At 35.2% G+C, this 24,110-nt stretch overlaps 2 protein-coding genes across 5 annotated transcripts; one reads left to right on the forward strand and one right to left on the reverse strand.

Annotated features, from left to right (window-relative positions):
• Positions 1 to 4,289: 4,289 nt before the first annotated feature.
• On the forward strand, positions 4,290 to 10,817 carry igbp1 (immunoglobulin (CD79A) binding protein 1). 2 transcript variants are annotated; one of them, XM_087251632.1, is made up of 6 exons: positions 4,290 to 4,533; positions 5,188 to 5,502; positions 8,333 to 8,528; positions 9,049 to 9,125; positions 9,215 to 9,324; positions 9,422 to 10,815. In XM_087251632.1, exons 1-6 carry the CDS (start codon positions 4,313 to 4,315, stop codon positions 9,565 to 9,567), a joined length of 1,065 nt encoding a protein of 354 aa, XP_087107758.1. In that variant the 5' UTR covers positions 4,290 to 4,312; the 3' UTR covers positions 9,568 to 10,815.
• Positions 10,818 to 11,374: 557 nt separating this feature from the next.
• On the reverse strand, positions 11,375 to 23,556 carry zgc:158432. Of its 3 annotated transcripts, NM_001079957.1 has the most exon segments (12): positions 11,375 to 11,763; positions 11,956 to 12,100; positions 12,240 to 12,284; positions 13,020 to 13,085; positions 15,636 to 15,689; positions 16,164 to 16,208; positions 19,465 to 19,541; positions 19,763 to 19,832; positions 21,849 to 22,013; positions 22,110 to 22,212; positions 22,303 to 22,341; positions 22,344 to 22,405. In NM_001079957.1, coding segments are annotated over 12 exon segments (927 nt in total). In that variant the 5' UTR covers positions 22,360 to 22,405; the 3' UTR covers positions 11,375 to 11,661.
• Positions 23,557 to 24,110: the final 554 nt, after the last annotated feature.

Raw genomic sequence — 24,110 nt, forward strand, 5'->3', positions numbered from 1 at the left:
AGAGTACAGGATCAACTCACACCTGCTCAAATACTTTGAGCTGCAGACATAGAACCTGAGGTTAAGACCGTCACATTAAAAAAAAGACTGGATCCGCATCAATGAGTTGAATAAACACATTCACCTCAGTCTGGAGAGAGTTCTTGTTTATCACGCTAACGGCTCTTGGTTTCTTGAAGGAACACTCCACTTTTTTTTAAATAGGCTCATTTTACATTTCTCCAAGAGTTAAACAGCTGAGATTTACCATTTTAAATTCATTCAGTCAATCTCTGGGTCTGGCAGAAGCACTTTTAGCTTAGTTTAGCATAACTAATCGAATCAAATTAAAATACTATTTTTTTGCTCAGAAATGTAAAAAAAAAAAAGTTTTGATCACTTTCCTATGTACTCAAACCTATGGTAAATGAAAAGTAGCTTTTTTTCAAGGTCAATATGGAACTATACTCTTATTTTAACATAATAATCAAGGAACTTTGCTGGGGCACTGATAATACATTGTGCTGTAGTAACTAGATGGGGACTATTTTCAGGTGCTGCATAATATTGTGCCTACCGCAGCCATGGTATGGCACCAAAGTCCCTTGCTTATTTTGCCAGAGTACAATTCCTAGGCATTTCAGCTTATATAGTAACTTTCCATCAGTCTTAGTACACAATGTACTTATCAATCTTTAAATAGGGAAATTATTGAAACTGTTTTTTTTTTTTTAGGTTTTTGAGAAAGATGCTAATGGTCTAATCAATTGGATGATATATGCTAAGATAAGCTAAAAGTGCTAGCTCCAGAGTCCAGACCAAGAGATCAGCTGAATGAATTAAAATGGTAAAACTCAACTGTTTAACTCTAGGGAACTTGTGAAATAGGGTATATGCACACAGATTTTCAATTTCAGTCAGCCAGCCTCAGCGCTGTTAAAAAATTGCCACATTTAAGATTTGATTTCTTTAAAAATCAGCGCTCTTCGCTGCCTGTTAGATATACAATATGAAGTGGATCTCAGACCGCATTAGCATCAGCAGCATTAGCCTGCTGGTACTGAGCACAAGCGGTTACAAACTCTTTTATTTTGTTTTAGGCCTGAACAACTAAATGAATGCTTAAGTCTATTTAACTGAACGTATTGTAATTACATTACAACATCCATGCTGTAAAAACAACTTTGTTAAATTTAAAATAGTCACATAAAGCTTTCACAGAAAGTTTATCATTGGCTGAAAAACACTGGCTGCATAGCCCATTAGCTTTTTTAAAAAACTGTAGTATTCCTTTAACAGCTGATCATAGCATCAGTTTCCATTTTGTCCAAAAAAAGAGGCTTAGTAAGAGTTAAGACAGCCCTGAACACTGCTATGATGTTTATTTGTCCCAGCCACAGTTAATTATTCGGTAAAACACATCCAGACTTTTTTACTAAAGGCAAAATCATTAATTTCAGTCAAACGTGCTGTTGCCTTCATCCACTCACACAAACAAATAATCCAGCACACAGAGCACAGAGACAAATGCTTTCTGAATGCTAATGCTGTCACAGATCTGTGTTTATACTGGGTGTAAAGCTTTCAAAAATGCAAACTGAGCAGACCTGAGGGAGATCTGCTGTTTCTAGGTTTTTGCTTTTCTAACTTTCACTTTTTTAAAGATAGAGATATGAATGGTCATGTTGACAGAAAAGGACCAGGAGTTTTACATGCAAAACAGTTTTATGTGTAAACTGATATGCACAAAGCTTTCCCTGAGTATTTTCACTGTGTAAAGGGACCCTTTTGATAATTTCCAAAGGTAAAATATGTATTCATGGCGTGGGAAAAAAAACTCTGTAGAACAAGAGACTTTAGGGTGGGAAAGTGTTTTTAAGGTAAGTTGCTCATTTTATAGGATTGTAAGGCTTTTTGATTGCAGGACTATTTCTGTTTAGGTATATATACAGTTGAAGTCAGAATTATTAGCGCCCCTGAATTATTGACCCACATGTTTATTTTTTTCCACAATTTCCGTTTAACGAAGAGCAGATTTTTTCAACACATTTCTAAACATAATAGTTTTAATACCTATTTTCTAATAACTGATTTATTTTATCTTTGCCGTGATGACACTTCTATACAGCTTAAAGTGACATTTAAAGGCTTAACTAGGTTAATTAGGTTAATGAGGCAGGAGAGGGTAATTAGGCATCAACTGGGAAATATTTAAAAAGTTTAAAAAAAAAATCATATACTACCGGTCAAAAGTTTGGGGTCAGTTTTTTTTCTTTTCTTTTTTTTTTTTAAAGAAAATTATTCTGTTCATCAAGGCACCCTTTATTAAATGTAAAAAAAGGTTACATTGTTAAATATTTATTAAAATGTGTAAATAACTGCCTTCTTGTTGTATGTCACTTCAAATTAAATTATTACACCAGACATAATTGTTTTATATTACTATTACCAATACCATCAATATTAATAATAATAAATAATAATAACAATATGTATATAAAAATTAGAGTGATTTCTGAAGGTTCAAACACATGTGCCATAGGTGAATTGGGTAAGCTTAATTGGCTATAGTTTATGTGTGTGAATGAGTGTGTATGGGTGTTTCCCAGTTCTGGCTTGTAGCTGGAAGAGCATCCTGTGTAAAATATATGCTGGATAAGTTAGCAGTAGTGATGACCACTAATGAATAAAGGGATTAAGCCAAAGGAAAATTAGCGAATTAATTAATATATAAAGATAAGCCATTTGTTTTATATAAAGCGATGTAGTAATAATAATAATATTAATAATTAAATATTTTTAATTAATAAATAATCTTGTTTACATGCTAACAACAAGGGCAGGGTGCACTGGTGAACTTACATTAGACACTTTAGATGAGAATTCTAATATGTTTAATGATATTTAAAATTTTCAGGTGAAGAATTTAGTTTAGGGAGAGCTAACTTTCTAAACGGTTCATTGGCATCTTTAATTTCTTATATGGTAATAGAATATAAAAATACATTTTGAGATCACAAACTGCAAAAGAAGGCTTTTTCTATTATTTATTTACATTTTTAATTTTGTTTTAAGCCATGTGATAATAATTAGTATTAGATATTTAATTCAATCCAAAACTAGATTAAAAACCTTTTTAGTAAATACACACAATATATCAAATAACAGTATGATGCATGAGTGTGCTCCATTTAGGTGAGTGGGCTTGACAAGCCACACACTCCTGTCTTAATGCACCAGACATTTCGTTAGAAACACTTTAATGCTTTACATGTTTGTTTCTATGACTGCTATTTTCATTTATAGCCCGTCTTTTTTTGCATTGATATTTAATATCTCTTCTTTAAATACACTATGAACAGCAGCTAATTGTTTTCTTTGTTCTTGTTTGTTGTCTTCATCCTGAAGCCTCTAGATATGCAACGCCATTGGTGTGATCCAAGTCCTGTAAATAGATGATGCCAACCATCTTCTAGAAGACTCTAGAAGAAGTGGAGAGCATGAGACTGATTCCTGAAAGACCCAGTGACAGACGAGTCTTCACATAGATTTTGTAGGCCAGCCTGAACTCCCACCTGTGGCCTACTCACACCTGCAGCTTCTCCACAATGGACATCCAGTGTTCTCCAGCCTCTGGCGCCTAGACTGCAGCTCTACACAAGAAGTTTGGCCAGAGGAGAAATGGTCGTGCCCAACTGACACTGGTTCTTTCAAGGTTTTTACCTTCACTTCATCAGTTGGTGAAGTTTTGTTCCTCACCACTGTCGCCACTGGCTTGCTTGGTTTGGGACTTGTGGAGCAGTGCATCGATGGATTTGCTCTTCAGTGTTTGGACTTTCAGCAGTGAAAATTAAACCACACTGAACTGAGCTACACTGAACCTAAACTCTAAAAACTAGACTGACACAGCTTCAATTTACTAGAACTTCTATGTGAAGCTGCTTTGACACAATCTACATTGTTAATGCGCTATAGAAATAAACATGAACTGAATTGAATAAGTTGGTGGTTCATTCTGCTGTGGTGAACCCTGATAAATAAAGGGACTAAGCTGTATGAGTCGTTTTTTATCTTAAATGACATTAAACTGACTCAAAACAAAGCAACAACCTAAAAACTAAGTTTGTATGTACGCCTGTATGTATATAACCCGCCCGCGTTAAAACAACTCAACTGGTTTATCACACCTGAGTCCAAGCGGAGCAGTAGTCCAGTTCTCTGATCTCTGCTGACCTCTAGAGTGAGTCGTCGGAACTCCAGCGCAGAGGACAGACCGGATACAGAAAACAGGAACAGACGGAGGCCGAGTTGGATCTTAAATACGCTTTGAGAAATGGCGGCTGCTGAAGACACAAACAGTAACGTTACACAAAACCCCAGCGGTTCAGATGCTCCTAAACTGTCGGATTTGCTGGACAGGGGCTGGAAGCTATTTGAAGAGGTGGACACCACGAATGAGCCGAGCAGCTCCAACCCGGTGCAGGTGAAAGTCAAGCGCGCCATCATGCAGCTGGAGGAGGCGACAAGGATGGTCAACCAGCTGAACCTCTTCAGGTAACTTTCACACACACACACGAGAGAGAGAGAGAGAGAGAGAGAGAAAGAGAAAACACACTGACTACATCCCACGAGACAACGTTAAATATAAGCTTGTAATCACTGTAACGGTCAAATCTCTGCGAGTGACCGAGCGCTCATGCTGTTGTGGTGGGCTTTATATTCTGTCTAGTCATCTGTTGTCAGTTTAAACAGTGGATGTGTTCTGTGTTACACTAGCACACAGAAAATTGCATAACACTTAACGTATGCCATTACATGTACTGTCGTTAATACAAAACTAGACCAAGTAACTTACTACAGTATTACTCAGCTGTGTGCTCTGTTTTACACAGAAGAATTGACCGAAGACGTGGTGATGGTCATCTTCTTTGGTTTCATTATTTATTTACACATAAGTAGGGCCAGAATTTAGCGCAAAACGTCTGTACGTTAGATTTATGCGGAGTTTGGTAGTATCATAACTAAAAACTTAATATGTGAAATAAAATTTTAACTTTTATGTAATGTTTACTATGCAATTTCAATTAAATCCACTTTGGTAAACAAAGCAAGTCTCTCATATAATAAATCTACTAAAAGACACAATGCCAAGAGGTTGTCAATAAAAGCACTTGATTTGTTTAAAATGTCTTTCTCTTCTTCCTGCAGCCGTAATGAGGCGCTGGAGGAAATCTCTACTACAGATCTGAAGTATCTGCTGTTGCCGGCTCTGCTGGGCGCTCTCACCATGAAACAGGTGAACCCCAACAAGCGACTGGAGTACGTGCAGGCGGCCCGTGTTTACTTCATAGACTTCCTCAAGAGGTGCAAGGACTATGACATATGTAGTTTTCAGCTGCCCAAAGACTGCGAGAACACAGCAGACACTCCAACTGAGGAGCAGAGCAGTCCAGCAGTCCCAATGCCAATGTCTCAGCCAGACCTCATCGCCATGGCAACACAGAGACAAGCCAAAATTGAGAGGTGGGTTGGTAGGATTGGGTAGCATGTTTGTTTTTGACCAATATTAAAAAAAAACAGTAAAGGGAAATGTACAATTTAAATCACCTAAATACTTTTTAAGAAATGATTTAGATCATTTCTTAAAATATTTATCTAAAAATGTAAATATATTATTGTAATGCGAAAGGAACTTGAATTTAGGCATGGTTTAGATTCTGACGGTACAAAAATATCACAATTTAGGATTTCACGGTTTTGCATATATATTCTTATATATTCTTTTTAATATATTCTTTTTAAATGTCTGGGTAAAAACAACAACTTTTTCCTCTTTGAACACAAAATATTTAATTTGAAGAAAGATTTATAATATTTTGGACTCTCAGGCTAAATCATTCAACTAAATCATTGACTTCTGCTGTCTTTATACATTTTAAAAACACTAATCTCTTTGAAACTTTACATTAACTTTAAGAGTAGGGATGTATGATATATCGTCGGCCATATCATTATCGGTCAATAATTATTCGAGAACATTTGGGCTGGTTTCAGCTCCTCAGTTCTTTCATTTTGATTTATTTAAAATATACTTATGTAAATCTGTTAATTATTTCCCTCTTTGTTGTTTAACCTATTATGTTTATGCAACAGTCAAGTAATTGCTTAATTAGCTATGAGAAGAAAAGCAAATCATTTATTTTTGGCATGCTGATTTATGTGAATTTATGAATATAGGTCTATATAATCACCTGGAATTTTGAAATTACTGCTTTTTTTGGCTATTCAGGTTATTCAGTTCATAAGATCAGTTTACACTTTTATTAAGTTTTGAAATAAAATCAGTTGTTGACAGTTTAAATATATAACATTTTCAAATACTTGTATTTATCGGCTTATAAATATCAGTTATCTGCCTCTAAATCTAAAGAGTTATCAATTATCTTTATCGGCCCAAAAACCCATATTCTTGCATCCCTATTGAAATGCCATCTCTGCATATCTTTCTTTTCTTTGGATTAAAAGTAAGCATTTGCACTTTTCAACACTATAGCATGCTGGATGTTTGTTTATAAGCGATTTGTTTTTCAGATGAAATCACTGACCAAGAGCTTTTGTTGTGGAGATACTGTTGCAAAAAATAAAAAATAAAAACTAGACAAAATAGTCATAAAAACATGTAAAATAAAAATACAACAACTTTCATAAAGCATAGGAACGGTATAACAGAAAATATTAGTGGTTTTAAAACCTTGACTATTTCAAACCACTGTAAACCTTGATACCCGTTATCTTCTGATGCCTAGTTGAATTGTCAGCATATTGTTATTTACTTGTTAGTTGTTACATGTTCCTTCAGTAATCATTATAATATAATAATGTATAATATTCTTTTATTTTGTTATTTTATATTAAGAAAACCTGTAAATTTGCATCAATAAATCTGAATTGCATCTTATAAACTCAACAATTGAGAGAAAGTCAAAATTGTTTCACTTTTTTAGTTTTTTTTTTGTTTTTGAGAGTAGAATTTAGGGTATAATTTGTAAGCAAATATGGGTTACTTGGGTTTTAAAAAACTTATTTTTGACCAAATAAAACAGTAAAAGTGGAAAACTGCTAATTAAATAATTAAATAGTTCAACTAAATCATTGACTTCTGTCTTCATTAGTTTTAAAAGCACAGATTTCCTTACAAGTTGAAAAGGCGTCTCTGGATATTGTTCTTTTCTTTGGATATAAAGGAAAGCCACTGCACTGTTCAGGTCTATAGCAGGCTTGGTTTATAAGCAATTTTCAGATGTCTGAATCATGGACTGACCAATAGCTTTTGATGTTGAGATGCTTTCGCCCCTAAAAGCGAAATAAAATAGTAAAAAAAAAACTTACATATAGTGTAGGAACGATACAACAGAAAATAGTAGTGGTTTTAAAACCTTGACTATTTTAAACCGCATTGAACTTTGATAAAGGTTATTGCCTCATGCCTAGTTGAATTGTCAGCATCTTTACTTCTTACTGTTACATGATCCTTCAGAAATCTTTCTAATATGCTAATTTAAACACATTTTCCTTCTTTTTTGTTATCATTTTATGTTAAGAAAACCTGTAAATTTGCCATTTTGAGAAATTAAGCTCTGAAAAAATCTGAGATGCATCTTATGAACTCAAAACAATAGTGAGAAATTCAGAATTACTGATGCTTTTTCTGGTTTTAACATTGTTGCAATGAGTTCTATGAAAAATATGAACAAACATTTAAACATGTTACATCATAAGTCTTCAATTTTATACTTTTAAGCAAAATAATATGTTTTAGGCATGAGCTGATTAATGTTTCAAGGTTTACCGTGGTCTGAAAAAGTCAAGGTTTTAAAACCGCTAATGTTTTCTGTTATACTGTTCCTAAGGTAAATGTAAGGTTTTTTAATGTGTTATATAAATATTGTGTTTAAATGTGTTTTTGAAACTAAAAAAGACAGCATTGGTCAGTGATTTATTTGAATTATTTAGCCTGACATATTTACTGCTCCAAAATATTTTAAATGATTCCTAAAATAAAATGTATTTTGTTCAATCTGGAATTATTATCATTATTATTATTATTTTACACATTTATTTTTTTCACCCAGAACTTTTTTTCTTAATTAATTTTCTTAACTTAATTCAAGAGCAGTAATCACAATACCATGATACCGTGCTATCCAAGGTTATCATACCATCAGAAACTTATACTGGCCCATGCGTAAACTGTATAAACTATTGATTTATTTTATAGATTTAAAAATCACTAGTCGTGTAACGCTTGTGTAATGTTCATGCTTGGCATATTTACTCTGTAAGTTGTTTCCAGGTTTAAGCAGCGTAAGGACACAGAAGCCAAGTTGAGTGAGATCAAGGGACTGGTGGAATCCGGTTCTGCTGATGAAGATGTGGTGAGGGATTTTTACCTGCTGCACGTGCGCAGATGGATCACGTTAGCAATTGAGGAGATCGACTCCATCAATGTTGAGATAGAGATACTCAAACGCATGGAGCTCTTCAAGCAGGTACTTCATTCCCACAAGATATTACATTTGATTTGATGCAGTTACATAAATCTACTGTTTTTCCTGAAATGTTTTAAAGGTTAAGTATGTCGTTATTAATGCGGATTTATGGATCGTTTTAAACATCCTTTATAATTTCCCCTTACACACATCGTGGACTTTTGTACAAAAATACATGTTTTAAAGTAGGAATGCACTGATGTGAAAGTTTAGAAGTTGCTTATAATACTGATTTGGCAAAAGATATTTTGTGCATCCCATTTTAAGATCATCTTCATCCTGAGAGTAATCCTGAGATCCTGCCTGCTAGGGTAGACACACCCCAAACTCTTGCTATTGGTCGAGCAAAAAAGTGATTGACAGAATTGAGCACAACAGTCTGATTGTGTTGGTGTTTACACTTTTAGGGGACAAATCCATGAGCGTATCTATGGATAAAAAAATCCTTGTAGTTTTAAATACAAAAGCCTTATGTACTTTTAATATTTACTAATGAAACTTTTTGCATTTGTTTCTTCAGAGTGCCCCCCAGCCTTCTCCACCCAAAAGACCACCCATGAAGCCTTTTATCTTGACCAAGGATGCAATGCAGGCAAAGTACAGTGCATTCGTGGTGTATCTGTGAGAGTCAGTGCTCTAGCATGGGCACGTTTGCATCAGATGTTTGTTTTCTGAATGTATTGCAGAGTGTTTGGCGCAGGGTATCCCAGCCTTCCCACCATGACAGTGGACGATTGGTATGACCAGCACAGACGACAAGGATGTTTACCAGACCAGGGCATACCACGCAGCACAAGTGCTTAATACACACTTTATATATATATTTATAACCTCTTAATACACTAGAAACAGAACTTAATTCTGAAAGGAGAACTGTGTTTTATCCACAGCAGATGGTGATGCAGAGGAGGAGGAGCGAGCTGAAAGAGAGCGGAAGGAGGAGAACGATGATGAAGAGGCACTGCAGAAGGCACGAGACTGGGACGACTGGAAGGACACGCACCGGAGAGGATATGGCAACCGCAAGAACATGGGCTGATCTGCTCTCTCGCAAACGCACACATAAATGTCCATTCGGTTTCCACAACAAAAACTCCCAATGCTGCCAATATGTGACATGGACACAACGGAGAGTGGCACTTTAGTGGCTAGTTGGTATTTTTTTCTAAAACAAGTTCGCGTATTTGACGTCCTTTTTATATGTCTCTTTATGAATCTAAAATTGTGGTGAGCTTAATGGGTTAGTACAGTCAGAAATGAACATTAGGTTATGAAATACACTCCCGTTGTTCCAAATCCGTTTGCTCATCTTTGGAACCCAAATTAAGAAATGTTAGGTGAAATCTGCATAGAGTGTCGTGTTTCTGACTTGTTCAAAGTTTAGTGAAACACCAAAAAACATTTTCAAAACAGACCATTCAGTGGTTCAGCCAGAATACATGAATACTTTGTGTGCTCGTAAAACCAAAATAAAGACTTTATTCAGCAGCTTCTTCTCCTCAGTGCCAGTTTACTTTCATTATATCAGTGCACTAATGTATACTCCGAGTATGTCAAAGAGACACAAAGTAAAAAGCACAGCGCTCTCATGAATGTGCACAATATACTGACCCTGAGAAGAAACTCGATGTATGTTTGATGTGCACACAAAATAATCTTGATAATATTCCAATCGAACACATATGGTCTGTATTTTTTCTGGACTTTGAACAAGATGGGAGTGTTGATGAAACAACTCTGATTTCTTCCAAAAAAAACTAAATGATAACTAAATGTGTGTTCTGAAGATGACTCTCAAGGGTTTGGAACAACATCAGGATGAGTAATTTAAAACCGAATGTAAATTTCTGGGTGAACACCCTTTAAATGAGACTTTTCATTGCTTCATGTCACTCTTTCCTGTAAGATTAAAACGTTTGCCTTTTCATGGATGTTGTTTTGAGCAACATTTCTATAGAAGTGTTTGCTGTACAGTTAAGGGTCAGAAGGACGTCTTCACCCATGTAGTTACACCGTATGTGCTGATTGATTTGGAGCTAGCTAAGACTGCATGTTCTTTAACTATTAGCAGATACTGCTAGGCCTCGTTTTCTTGGTTTCAGATGAGCTAGAGTTATCAGAACCAGCATCAGCACTTGCATGGATCTGACCGTTTCGTTTGCTGAAGAAACTGTGTGGGAAGTTTTATGCTGAATCTATTTATTGCATTATCTGGCAATTTCACTGTTCTTTTGGAAAAACTCTGTAAGGTCAACCTCTAGTAAACAAACACAAAAGCACCTTTCAACAGCCTTTTCTACTCACTTATTTCTCACTGTTACCTTTTGAATTATGAATTGCATTGAAATTGAATCATAGTATACATTTTAGAGTATTTTATTAAGTAAATTCATACCAAAAAGCTAATATTAATTACACACTCTTGTGTTGTTCCAAACTCCTGAGACCTTCATTCATCTTTGGAACATATATGAAGATATTTTAGGTGAAATCATCAAATCACAGGATGTTCTTTGGAAAAAGAGTAGGGGTTTAACCCCGGCATACTGGCCAAATCTGCCCACTGGCCTCTGTCCATCATGGCCTCCTAACTATCCTCTCATGATAACTGACTCCTCTCCATCAATCAGCTGGTGTGCGGTCTTGCGCAATATGGCTGCCATCGCGTCATCCAGGTAGATGCTGCACACTGGTGGTGGATGAGGAGATTCCCCCCATTGTGTAAAGTGCTTTGTGTTCAGAAAAGTGCTATATAAATGTAAGGAATGATTATTATTATTATTATTAAATTTAAATTACTCATAAATCTTGTGACTTGAATTCATATTTTGTGACAAAGCCAACTCTTAAAGTTCACTTTTTAATTGTTTAAAATCCTCAAACTAGCGAATTGAAAACCAAATGTTTTCTTTTTTCCTAGTAATTTAAGACTTTTTATTTTTGTACAGGAAATGTAAACGTAAATATCATTAATCATAATTTACAGAAAAAAAATAAGGACAAATTGGCACTAAAGGGAATTATTTTATCAGACAACAGCTAAACACTTTACAAACCAACAAGAGCAACACAACACAATACAGCTCCCAAAAACAACGGCAAAATTGATCATCATAAGCTATTTTTCTGAGTTCTAGTATTTTAGGCTTAATTGAGGTCGTGGAAATCCAGTGCGGATATTTCCTTGTTCAGAGGATCCAAAAAGCGGAGCAGGAGAATAGGGCGGATTTGGAATCTGTTAATAAAAAGCAGAGGATATATCCTTGAAGACCTTTGATCGTCCACAGTAAGCTCATTTCCTGAATCTTATCACAACACTATTTCTAAATCACTATATTGAACCATCATAATACCAGCAAGTGCTCGCTGACTTGATGGAAAAAAAACAAAGTGGAGCATCTGAATGATAACTAATCTTGTGTCATACCTGATTATCATACGTGTACGACGGGGCAGTTGATCTGTAATCACTTTGGCGGTCAGCAGAAGAGCCAAGGTCTTCATAGGGGTTTCGGTTGGCTAAATCTCTAACATAAGGGTTGCTAACAATCTGACCTCGTCCTGCACCATCACTGCAATCACATCAATAAACAACAGACACACAAACATGGAATACTAAAATTATCATCTATTGTCTTGATATAATTATATGCATATAAGCATTTTGGAAGAGAATCTTGTGAAATCAATTTAGGTTGAATTATTACCCACCTATATGGCTGTACAGGACCTCCCATTGGAGGATCGCGCATCCCACTGTATGAACAAAGTAACATTTAACAGATTCTTCATGATCCAAAACAAATATAGTCAAATTCTTCAGTCTCACAAGCAGATCTTCATGCAGCACCTTTTATTATATGCTAAATGGGCCAGATTATTGCCAGAAAGTTGTTGAATCACTGAAGAACAACAAAGAAGGATTTATTTAAAGAGTAAGTTCACACCAAAATGCTAATAATAATATTAATTACACACTCTTTAGTTCTTTTAAACTCCTTTGACCTTTATTCATCTTTGCAGCACAAATGAAGATATTTTAGATGAAATCTGGGAGCTCCCTCATCCTCTATGGACAGCGATGGTATCGACTTGTCCAGAAAAATGTCAAAACGCATGCTCAAAACAGACCGGATGCCTTCAGTGGTTCAATCGGAATGTTTATGCACAAAATACTGACACTGAAGAGAAGAAACAGTTGAATATAGTTGTTATTTTTGTTTTATGTGTGCACAAAAGTATTCATGTAGCTTGATAATATTCTGATCAAACCACTGAAGGCGTATGCTTTGTTTTGAGGACGTGTTTTTAGCATTTTTCTTTCTAACTTTAAATAACTCAAGACCATTGTTGTCTATGGAGGATGAGGGAACTGTCAGATTTCACCTTAAATATCTTCTTAATTGTGTTAAGAGTGAGTGAGTAATTAATAACAGAATTTTCATTGTTGGGTAAACTAACCCTTTACCTCCTAAATTTGTGTATGTTTACCTGTTGAGCTGACGAGGTCTTCCATCAGTCACATTGTCAGCAGATGGATGCCCAGTGTTGGATGCACTGAAGAGTGAAGAGAGCAAATCATTTAAAATTCAAATAAATATTCATTATTAATCAGAATGTGGGGTCGCCACAGCGGAATGAACCCCCAACTTATCCAGCATATGTTTTACACAGCGGATGCCTTTCCAGCTGCAACCCATCACTAGGAAACAACCATATACTCTCATTCACACACATACACTACGGACAATTTAGCCTACCCAATTCACATATACTGCATGCTTTTGGACTGGGGGAAACCGGAGCACCCGAAGGAAACCCACGCGAACACAGGAAGAACATGAAAATTCCACACAGAAATGCCAACTCATCCAGCCGAAGTTCGAACCAGCGACCTTCTTGCTGTGAGGCAGCAGCGCTACCCACTGAGCCTCTTAACCGCCCAAATAAATGATATACACCAGATAAAATGCAAGATGCATCTGTAAGGCTGAATATCAGGGACCAAGTTTTCCATATTCATTTGTTTGAGAAAACATATATTTGATGCTTCTTTATGAAATATATTTCATACGTTTGCACAGAACAACTAAAACATATTGAAGCAATTAAGAAATATACTTAACAGAAAAAAAAAGATGTGTGATGTTCAGCATAATTTATTCATTCATTTTCTTTTCGGCTTAGTCACTTTATTCATCAGGGGTCACCACAACGGAATGAACCGGCAACTTATCCAGCATATGTTTTATGCAGCGGATGCCCTTACAGCAGTAACCCAACACTGGAAAACACCCGTTCACATTCTTTCACACACACACACACACACACACACACTCATATTCTACAGACAGTTTAGCTTACTCAATTCACCTGTACCCCATGTCTTTGGACTGTGGGGGAAACCAGTGCACCAGGAGGAAACTCACGCAAAAATGGGAGGAAAAACTCCGCACAAAAATGCCAACTGCCCCAGGCGGGGCTTGAACCAGCAACCTTCTTGCTGTGAGGCGATCATGCTACCCACTACGCCACCGTGACACCCAAGCATAATTCACGAGAATATAAATGCTTAAAGCGACAAGCACACACAACATCAAAATACATGAGTACAATTGAGTTTGTAGTTGAAATCCACAGGTACCAATGGATAAAGTGTAATTAAACACATTTATGTGTAGATTTACACTTTATTTGCATCTGCGGAGCAGCTTATTTGCAACATTCTCTAGAATTTTTTCCTTTGTGTTAAACAGAAGAAAGAAGCTAAAACAGATTTGGAACAAGTGGAGGAAGAGTAATTATGACAGAATTGTACCTTTCGGGTTCAGAAATAATTTAGAAGAATTATTGATATTTCAGGTATTTTTTGTGCAAGTTGAGTGGTCATTCTATAGATAAAGAGATGTTTAAATACAGTTGAGGTCAGAATCATTTGCTCTTCTGTTAAATTTTAATTGTTTTATATTTTCCCCCCAAATAGCTAGGTGGTTCGCCATCTCCAGGTTGGAGGAAAGTCCTTACCCCAGGTGGAGGAGTTCAAGTATCTTGGGGTTTTATTCACGAGTGAGGAAAGGATGGAGTGTTACATTGACAGGTGGATCGGTGCAGCGACAGCAGTAGTAATGCGGTTGATGTACCGGTCTTTTGTGGTAAAGAAGAAGCTCAACTGAAAGGCAAAGCTCTCGATTTACCGGTCAATCTACGTTTCTACTCTCACCTATAGTCATGAGCTTTGGATCATGACCAAAAGGACAAGATCTCGGATACAAGCGGCCGAAACGAGTTTCCTTCACAGAATAGCAGGGCGCACCCTTATAGATGGGGTGAGGACCTCTGTCACCTGGAAGGAGCTCGGAGTAGAGCCGCTGCTCCTCCACATCGAGAGAAGTCAGCTGAGGGGGCTCAGGCATCTGTTTCAGATGCCTCCTGGACGCCTATCTAGGGAGGGGTTCAGACATGTCCCACCGGGAGGAGGCCTCAGGGAAGACCCATGCTGGAGGCAGTCTCGCGGCTGGCCTGGGAATGTCTCGGGATCTCCCTAGAAGCTGGAGAAAGTGTCTGAAAAGAGGGAAGTTTGGGGTTCTCTCCTTGGACTAGTTTTAATAACTCATTTCTAACAACTGATTTATTTTATCAGTGTCATGATGACAGTAAATAATATTTGACTAAATATTTTTCAAGATATTTGTATTCAGCCTAAAGTGACATTTAGGCAAGTTAGGGTAATTAGGCAAGTCATTGCATAATGATTGAAAACAATGTTTAAGGGGGCTAATAATATTGACCTCAAAATAGTTTTGTAAATACTAAAAACTGCTGTTATTCTAGCCGAAATAAAAACATACAAGACATTCTACATTCTAAATCTTATAGGAAATACTGTGAAAAATTAACTCTGTTAAACATAATTTGGGAAATAATTGGAAAAAAAAACAAAATCATCAGGAGGGCGAATAATTTTGACTTGAACTGTTTATACAGACTGCACTATGGCAGTGCTAGTTGTAGTGCTATCTAACTGTATATTAAACCTATTTGATTCTCCAACCAAAATGTTATCTATGCTATTTGATTGTTTATTTTAAATGTAACATTATTTACAACCTGTAGGGTCGAGCAGGAGCTCCCATTGACTGATCGCGCATCCCATTGGATATGCTGTAAAGACAATGAGATTCATCAGTACCATCCATTATGTACAACAATTATTAATGCAGTGAGTTTTGGTTTTAATATATGAGAGATGATGCACAGATGGCTGGTTGAAAAAGAAAATGTTCTCATTAATGTATGGATCCTCAGCTAAATACATAGGCAGCAGTCATTAAATGTGCACATTGTGATTGTAAAAGATCTGCAAACAGTATTGTCTCAAAAAAGAAAGTATTGATCGAGAATTGGCTGGAACTAGTCATCTACAACAACAGCACATTTATTATATCTCATCTATAGACTGAGACATACTACTATAAAATAATCACAGAGAAAAACCCCTGTTTGTGATGATGTTTTGGATTAATCAGCTGCTTCAACGATGGAAACAGCAATATGAGATATGTGAAAGTAGCACACATGAACAAAGTGATATGACAGCAAACACTGCAAAATACTGCCATTGACTGAATAACTGACCTGTAGGGCTGAGCAGGACTTGTCATTGGAGGATCACGCGACATGCTGCCGAGACAAAATTGAATTCAGTTCAAATATATTTGTAAATTGCCTTTCACAATAATTATTGTTACAAAGCAGAGCACAAATCTCTCTTTTAAATTCATATTTTAATAGGAAGCTATATACCATTATATTTGTGCATATACATTAAATTAGTCAGTAGTGAAGCCAAATCTGGAGCTTATCTAACAAAATGACTAATGATAACAGTCTAAAAACTAGTACAGCCAAATGTATATGTTATAGAAAAATATTAAATACATTTAAAAAAAAAAAAGAGGAAAAATCAAGAGAAGCAAAACAATGCAATATTTTGCTTGAATTTAATTGTATTCTTTTTCAATTTCTAAATATTTATAGTGACTTAAATCTTATTTTAATAAATATATCTGTTTAATAAATCTATTTAGTTTAAATGTGCCAAAATTCATTGTCTATATTCACTGAGAAATGGAGAAGATATTCATTTTTAAAATGGGGTGTACTCAATTATGCTGAGCACTGTACGTTTCCCAAAAAACTGGTATCTATTCTTTTCTCTTTACTTTTTAAAGAAAAGAAATAAAAAAATAGACATAAAAAACAGAGAACAAAGTGGTTGTCATGTGGATTACAAAATCAAGTCAAAATACATTTGACATACATTATCACAAATTGTTTACAATGACATATTCAGACCATTTTTCCAGTACTTGTTACACTTTTTTGAATCAACTCTTAGATTAAAAGTGAGTCTCTCCATAAAGTGCATTCCTTTACAAATCATATCTATTGAGCCCTTGCTGGAGGATCAGCCTGAAACAATTCTCAAGTTATGGCTTTTCTGCTACTTACCAAAAGAATTTGAATTAAGTATTTGTCAGTAGTTGGAATAATTTCTGGTATTTTCCCAAGGTATAATGTAATAAATAGGTAGTCCAATTCTTCTCCAGTTATCTTTGTTATTTATGTTGCCATTTTATACCGTGAAAATGGTTTGCCTTTGAGGTTCCACATTGTCTCCAACAAGACACTAAACTTTCAACACCTATGCGCAATGCAGACAGTTTATGAGTTATGAAGAACCTCTATATCTATACTTTTCTATATTTTTCTTAGGTAGTGCAATATGATTTGTGGTGCATTCACACATAATAACTTGTGTTGCCTTTTTGAGTCCTTATGCCATGTTCAAAAGAAAGTGTCTGGTGCATATGGAGAGGAAATCATGTGTTTCCTACAGACAGTTTGTTCAGCCCACTCACAGAGATTGCACAATGTTACATAATATTTTGAATGAGGTTATCTGATCTTTACAATAATTTATATCAAAACAAAACAATTAAAAGACTACTTTTACATGTTTTTCATTGTTTTGTTGCCAAAATGCTATAAATACAATAAATTATTAAACAAATTACATTTGCATACATTCATAAACAAGAAGACGAACATAAAATGGGACTATGATGTTTTATGCAGGGACACCCTAGATAAATAGGGCAAAACTATTTTGTTTTATTCAGTTGAAATAAGAACAATGTGTCAACAGCCAGAAAAAGAAAGATATCTATATACACGGTGATTCAAAACGAATACCACAACTTTGAAAATCGAGAGCTCTGCAAAGAAGAAAAGGAGAGCTATTAGCTCTTTCTGTCATTGATTTAAAGAAGCTCTGAAGTTTCACATTGAGGAACTAAAAGAAGGAATAACTGCAGCTGACTGTAGTGTTACGCCCAGGACGCTACAGAGAGTGTAGAATGAGTTTGAGTATCGGTTTGACGTCACTCCAGTGTCTGGAGGGGGTCATATTGAACATCTATGAACTTGTTTTGTACTGAAAAAAACTTTGTTAAGTACTCTTTACATTGATTAATTACAGTTCCATTATGTTTCTTTGATTAAATAAAGTTATTTTCAAAGGTATTCTTTCTGAAACACACAGTATAGAGGAAATGATATAAATCATGTGAATAATATATGATATGATAATATATATCTATCTGTAAAAACTTTAGAAATATATATATATATATATATATATATATATATATATATATATATATATATATATATATAAATACAAACGTAAAGTTTAATTTAAGTGAGATTTTCTGCCTCATTGAAAATTTCTAAACATAGAAAAAATGAGGTTTCCTTGTAGAATCTTGCCTTACCAAAAGCACACCTTGGTTTTTAGCAACCCAGGATGTTATTTATTACTTTTCCACTCAATCATTTATTTAAAGTTACAAATTAACCTTCATAGGAATTCCTCAGTCTATTAATTATAAACACCATAAAATAAAAAAATAAACTTAGAAAAGATTGAATGTTTTCTTACTTATTTTTTAAGAGAAAAGGGTTCTGACTGGTTGCTGGTTCTTTTTAAAATAGATATATATATATATATTTGATGACTGAATAATTGCAATTGACCTTTATTCCTTTAGAGTGGGGTTGTTTAACACATAATGATGATGTGATGTTTCACTTATAATTACCACAGGCATAAAATAAATAATGGCTTAAATAGCTTTACAACAGATCAATCAAATTTAAATCTCACTGTCACTTGAAGGTGAATAAGGTGAATAAGCTGTCAGTGATCAATACATTAATTTTGAAGAACATATTAGAAAACTATATTCATGAAAACTCTCAAATACAAGTGAAATGCTGAATTTACTGGGAAAGTGTGATGACATTGACATCTTCTCAGACTGAACTATTCCAGATCCAAGAGGAACAAAACATGCATTATTTAGATCAGTGGTTCTCAAACGTTTTTCATCAAGTACCACCTCAGAAAAAAATTGTCTCTCCAAGTACCACCAAAATGAGCAGCATTAAATACAGTAGTGCAGTAGGCCCAGTAAAGCAGCTACAACTCTGCACAGTTAAAAAACATGGCAGATTACATCAGAAATATAGGCTATATGTCATATATGACATATTATATACATCATTTTTGAACAATTTTGAAATGTGTGTAGCATGTACATGACATATTTAATTCCTCCGCGTTCCACTTGAAGGAAGGCTGCGTACCACTAGTGGTACACGTACCACAGTTTGAGAACCACTGATTTAGATTATTAAAAGGAGTTTTATGGCATTTCATATGTGTGTTAGTGCAGGCATAATAAATATGTAGACATAATTAGTCATATATAAACGATTAAGTAATTAGACACTCAAATATGTATTAATGATTAATAAAACATTCTTTCATAGGAAGGTTTAAAAATATGATCAGAGAACAGATAAACTTCACCTATAGGGATGGATGGGCATGGCCTTCAGGGGAACCTGGTCTTGTTGTGCTGGTCTCATGTTAGGAGGAGGTCGACCCTTTAATAACAGGACAAAAGGCAAAAAATAAATAAATACATTCACATTCGAGAAAATACTGCTGATGTCTTGAAAATGTCTAATGCTCAGTTTATATTGTGCTGCTTTTATGACTTCCAAAGGTATTGCCAGTAAATCTGATTGAGATTATAGCAGTTCTGTGCTACTGATATGAATCATTAACTATTTTAACTCGGAAGGTACACATTACACTGACTTACATTCATATCAGATGCAAAAGCAATTCCAGGAAACAGGTCCTGCTCTTTGGAAGCTGCCTTCATCTGTTCACTGAACATGTATAAACAAAAAGAGACAGTGATTATTTGTTTGACGTAACACATAATGAATATAGCATCACGGCCTGTAAGTCATATATTTTAATCATACTCATAAAGTCAGATAATGCAGAAGAGGCAGATAAACATTTACCAGATGCTATTCAAAAACAATAAAGCTACATTAAACCAAAACTAGCTTTGTTTATTAGTCACTATTAGATGAAATGGCTGTTTATTCACTGCATCAATATGCTTTACTTGCTTAAAGTAAGTCTCGTTTCTGATCCAAAAATCTAAATATTCTTAAATCAAGAAGCATTTTCTAGACAAGATAAAAATATTGTTTTTTTTTTCAGAAATAATCTCAAAATTAGGTAGGTTTTTTCTTAAAACAAGCAAAAAATATACCAACGGAGTAACTAAAATAATCTTGCTTTAAACTGAAAAAAGATTACTTATCCCATTCTATCTGAAAACAAAATAAAATGCTTTACTTGTGAAGAAAATGCTTCTTGATCCAAAGGTTCAACACACCCTGGAGTATTTATATTTTATTTTTTATATTTATATTTTATTATTTATTTATATTTTAACAGATTAGTGTGTTGAGCATCATTTAAGACAACATTAGCACCTGTTAGCTTTAATGGTGGGGAAAACTGGATAATTTTGTGCTTTTGTCAGCTAATTTCATCTCTCAAGTTTAAAACCATTTTTGGGGCGAGATGAAAATGGGTGACGTAGCGCGAATCTGCCAGGCGAGTTAAGACATGTCGGTTTCTCATTATTATTCATAGCTGAGTTTTCTTATCCTATGAGTAGACACTGCTCCGTAATTATTCATGACTGCACGTGCTTTTTGAAGGCAAGGCACACCTGCCAAGCTATGATACCGCATCCCCGCATGGACTGCAGTATTTAGCCGTTCATGAAGGGTCGTATGTGTTTGTTATGATCCACGTGGTTTGTTGCATGTTTTTGACCGCAATGCTGTCAGGGCTGATACAGCTAAGCTGTTGGTTTACAGCAGTGGTCACCAAACTTGTTCCTGGAGGGTCGGTGTCCTGCAGATTTTAGCTCCAACCCTAATCAAACACACCTGAACAAGCTAATCAAGCTCTTACTTGGTATACTTGAAACATCCAGGCAGGTGTGTTGAGGCAAGTTGGAGCAAAACCCTGTAGGGACACCGGCCCTCCAGGAACAGGATTGGTGACCCCTGGTTTACAGAAAGCATTTTTGTTGGGAGAGTTGTACAAGAATTGGAGAATGGCAAAATTTGTCTTTTATCAGTTGAGTTCATTACCATTCAGACACATCTATATTTGTGCTGCTATGTTCGCCTATGTTTAAAACCCTCCAGATTACCAGCAGGGCTAATGGTGGAAGTAAATAAGGCAAGAGACCTGCTGCACTGCTATCCACTGTGACTGCATTCAGACCCAGGGATTGAGAGGGGGGAAATCTCCTCATTTATAGTGTTGATATAAACACGATTATCTTTATGATGATATTTCAAATTGTGGTTATGTGTATATGAAATTACCAATAACATTTTAATTTTGTAAACTATAAAATCATGGGTCTCCTCACGGTTTGTGTTTTAAGCCAGTTGACAGTTGTTCGCTTCTCTTTTCCCCCTGCTCTGCTGGACACGCCCACTCCTCCCTCTGCTCGCAGCACTTCACGCCCATCATGTAGCATATTTAAAAAACATTTTGAGACAGACTTGAACTGAAAGAGAGGGGTTTCATGGCCCTTTGAGAACTATTTGATATTTGGTCTATAGACACCAGACAAAACCCCTAAGTAGGTTAAGAAAAGCATTTTTTGCAGCGTTGGCATGGACAGGTCTATAAACAACCTTTAACATCTATATAACTTTTGCATTTGACAAAACGTTCAGTACTTTTAAAAATAATTAAAGAACAATTCACTTGTTTAAAAAATGTTCTCATAGAACATCACCCTCGTTAAAATCCCTTGTTTGGTTCTTCCTGGCATCTTTGTTTTGAAGTGCTCTCACCTTGTGTGGCTGTTGTTTGACTGCACCATCAGCATGTAAACAATTACCCCCACCAACACGGCGAGAGTGAGACCAGGCAGAGACGCCACCAGGGCAAAGGTCACAACTGTCCATCTCTGCGAGCAGTCATCACCGATGTAAAACTCATTTTTGTTATTGTTGCATCTATATAGTGAACAAAGGGGTGAATCTTTCAGAACAAGCTTTACACTACAGTCCAGAGTATAACCGAAACTGCATCTAGAAATAGAAGCTGATTACCGACAAAACGGTTCTTCAGTGAAGCAGGTACATTTGCTGATTTTCTCATCACAGTCTAAATTATTATCCCCACATGGCTCAAAGTCAGCTTTACCTGCACAGGCTGACCAACACATAATCTTAGCTTAGACACAATCAGCTGATACGTCAACATTTTACCATATCCCGAAATTAATTTGAAACACACACTTACGATTTCCAGTCACCCCAGCTGTAAGAAATATGATGAAACACAGAGAAAGACCTTCATCTTTTAGTTCCGTACACAACCACATAAACACACAGCTGAATTCCAGCAGTGGCACTTGCATTATAAAAGCCCTTTGCTCTTTACACCGGTATTTAATTGGCAGTTGTTGTCACTCACACACACCCAATCATGGACACGCACCACTCACACTCACACACACACTCACACTCACACACACACACACACACACACACACACACACACAGAGAGAGAGTGCATGTCAAACTCCTTAAAGTATTTCAAATAGATATTTAATTTAAAACTTCAGCTGTCATGTAGTGTCACTTGTTGAGTTTTTTTTTTTAAAACTGAATAATAAATCAGTTTAAAAAAGTAAAATTCAAAACAATTAAATAAATGCTCTCTGCTGTTCTAGATAGCGTTTATCTACACGTCACAGTGTAGAATATATTATATATATTTTTCCCTCACATATGCCATATTTAGACTAGAAATAATTTCTGCATGTGCTGGATTTATTTATGGTATGCGTTAAAGTATTTTTTTAATGTCTGAAATCAGTGACTGAGCATGGGACAGGTGGTGCAAAAATCTGAGTTCTTCCACCAAATAATAATTTCTTAACTCTTGGTTATTTCCGTAATTGGAAGTTAAAACATTGGTATTGTGCTGCCTAACATAATATTAAAAAAAATGCCTAATATAGAGCTTTTTGTTGTTATTTTAAAAAGTTTTCATTTTATGCAATAAATTACAGCATTTTTATCTTACATTTGGAAGGAATGTACAGTATGTTCAGAGTAATCTGTACAGAAATGTCCCCTAGTATCTTCTAGAACAAAACAAAAAAGCTGTTTAACTCATAACTACCTATACATTGTAAATCCATTTTTAAGGCTAATCCAGATGTCACGTCACCTGACTGAAGTAAATGAAAACAGATTATTAGATACCTTATAACTAGGGCCAGACAGAATCTGCGGACATTTTCTGCTAGTTTATGCAGAATAATTTTTAGAGAATCATAACTAAAAGCTTAATATATGAAATAAAAATAATACATCTTTAACCTTTATTTAACGTTTACAATGCAAATCCAATTAGATAATCTTATTTGGTAAACAAAGCAAGTCCCCTATATAATATAACTACTACAAGAATTTAATACTTGACAAACTGCATTGTAAATAAATCATATGAACATTTTAATATTGCTATTGTTATATCACAATAGTATTAGTGGAATTAATAAAAAAAACTGAATAAATATAAATGAACACATTTACACAAGTAAATAAATACACTTGATGGGCGAAAATTCTGTGGATTTCTGCACTTATTTCCTACTTATTAGTAAATATCTAATTATTTTCCATAATTTTTATATATTTGTATATTAAAAATTTGAGCAGTCTGGACTAGTAGTGTAATCACCAATCAAGATTAAGTAATAAATAGATGAACAAAAAGAAAATGTTAAACATTCAGTCAAAAACTCACTGTATTACTCGTGTTGCTGATGACGTTAAATATGTAAATCTATCATTAGAATTTGTACAACCCAAATTCACTTTTGTCTCATTTTCAATCAATGATTCAGTTATTCTTTCATAAAACTTTTTGTTTTATTGCTAGATGATCATTTTTGAAGAATTATTCAGCAGCATATTTTTGATGGCTATTGGTTAAATAATTAACTGCTGCCAACATCTTTCATTTGAGTCAAGTTAAATGCATATGACAGTGATTGTAAACTTTACCATAAACATCAGCGGTTATATCTAAACTAT

The sequence above is a fragment of the Danio rerio genome, chromosome 5, assembly GCF_052040795.2.
Source record: "Danio rerio strain M-AB ecotype USA chromosome 5, GRCz13ab, whole genome shotgun sequence".
In the NCBI taxonomy this organism is placed as follows: domain Eukaryota; kingdom Metazoa; phylum Chordata; class Actinopteri; order Cypriniformes; family Danionidae; genus Danio; species Danio rerio.

Coding starts and splice junctions, on each gene's coding strand:
- zgc:158432 (XM_087251982.1), bottom strand. CDS start 21,883: ATGCTGATGGTGCAGTCAAACAACAGCCACACAAG. Junction 16,209..19,464: donor ATGCCCATCCATCCCTATAG/GTGAAGTTTATC, acceptor TTGTCTCGGCAG/CATGTCGCGTGATCCTCCAA. Junction 15,690..16,163: donor AGTCCTGCTCAGCCCTACAG/GTCAGTTATTCA, acceptor TTGTCTTTACAG/CATATCCAATGGGATGCGCG.
- igbp1 (XM_087251632.1), top strand. CDS start 4,313: ATGGCGGCTGCTGAAGACACAAACAGTAACGTTACACAAAACCCCAGC. Junction 4,534..5,187: donor AACCAGCTGAACCTCTTCAG/GTAACTTTCACA, acceptor TTCTTCCTGCAG/CCGTAATGAGGCGCTGGAGG. Junction 8,529..9,048: donor GCATGGAGCTCTTCAAGCAG/GTACTTCATTCC, acceptor TTGTTTCTTCAG/AGTGCCCCCCAGCCTTCTCC.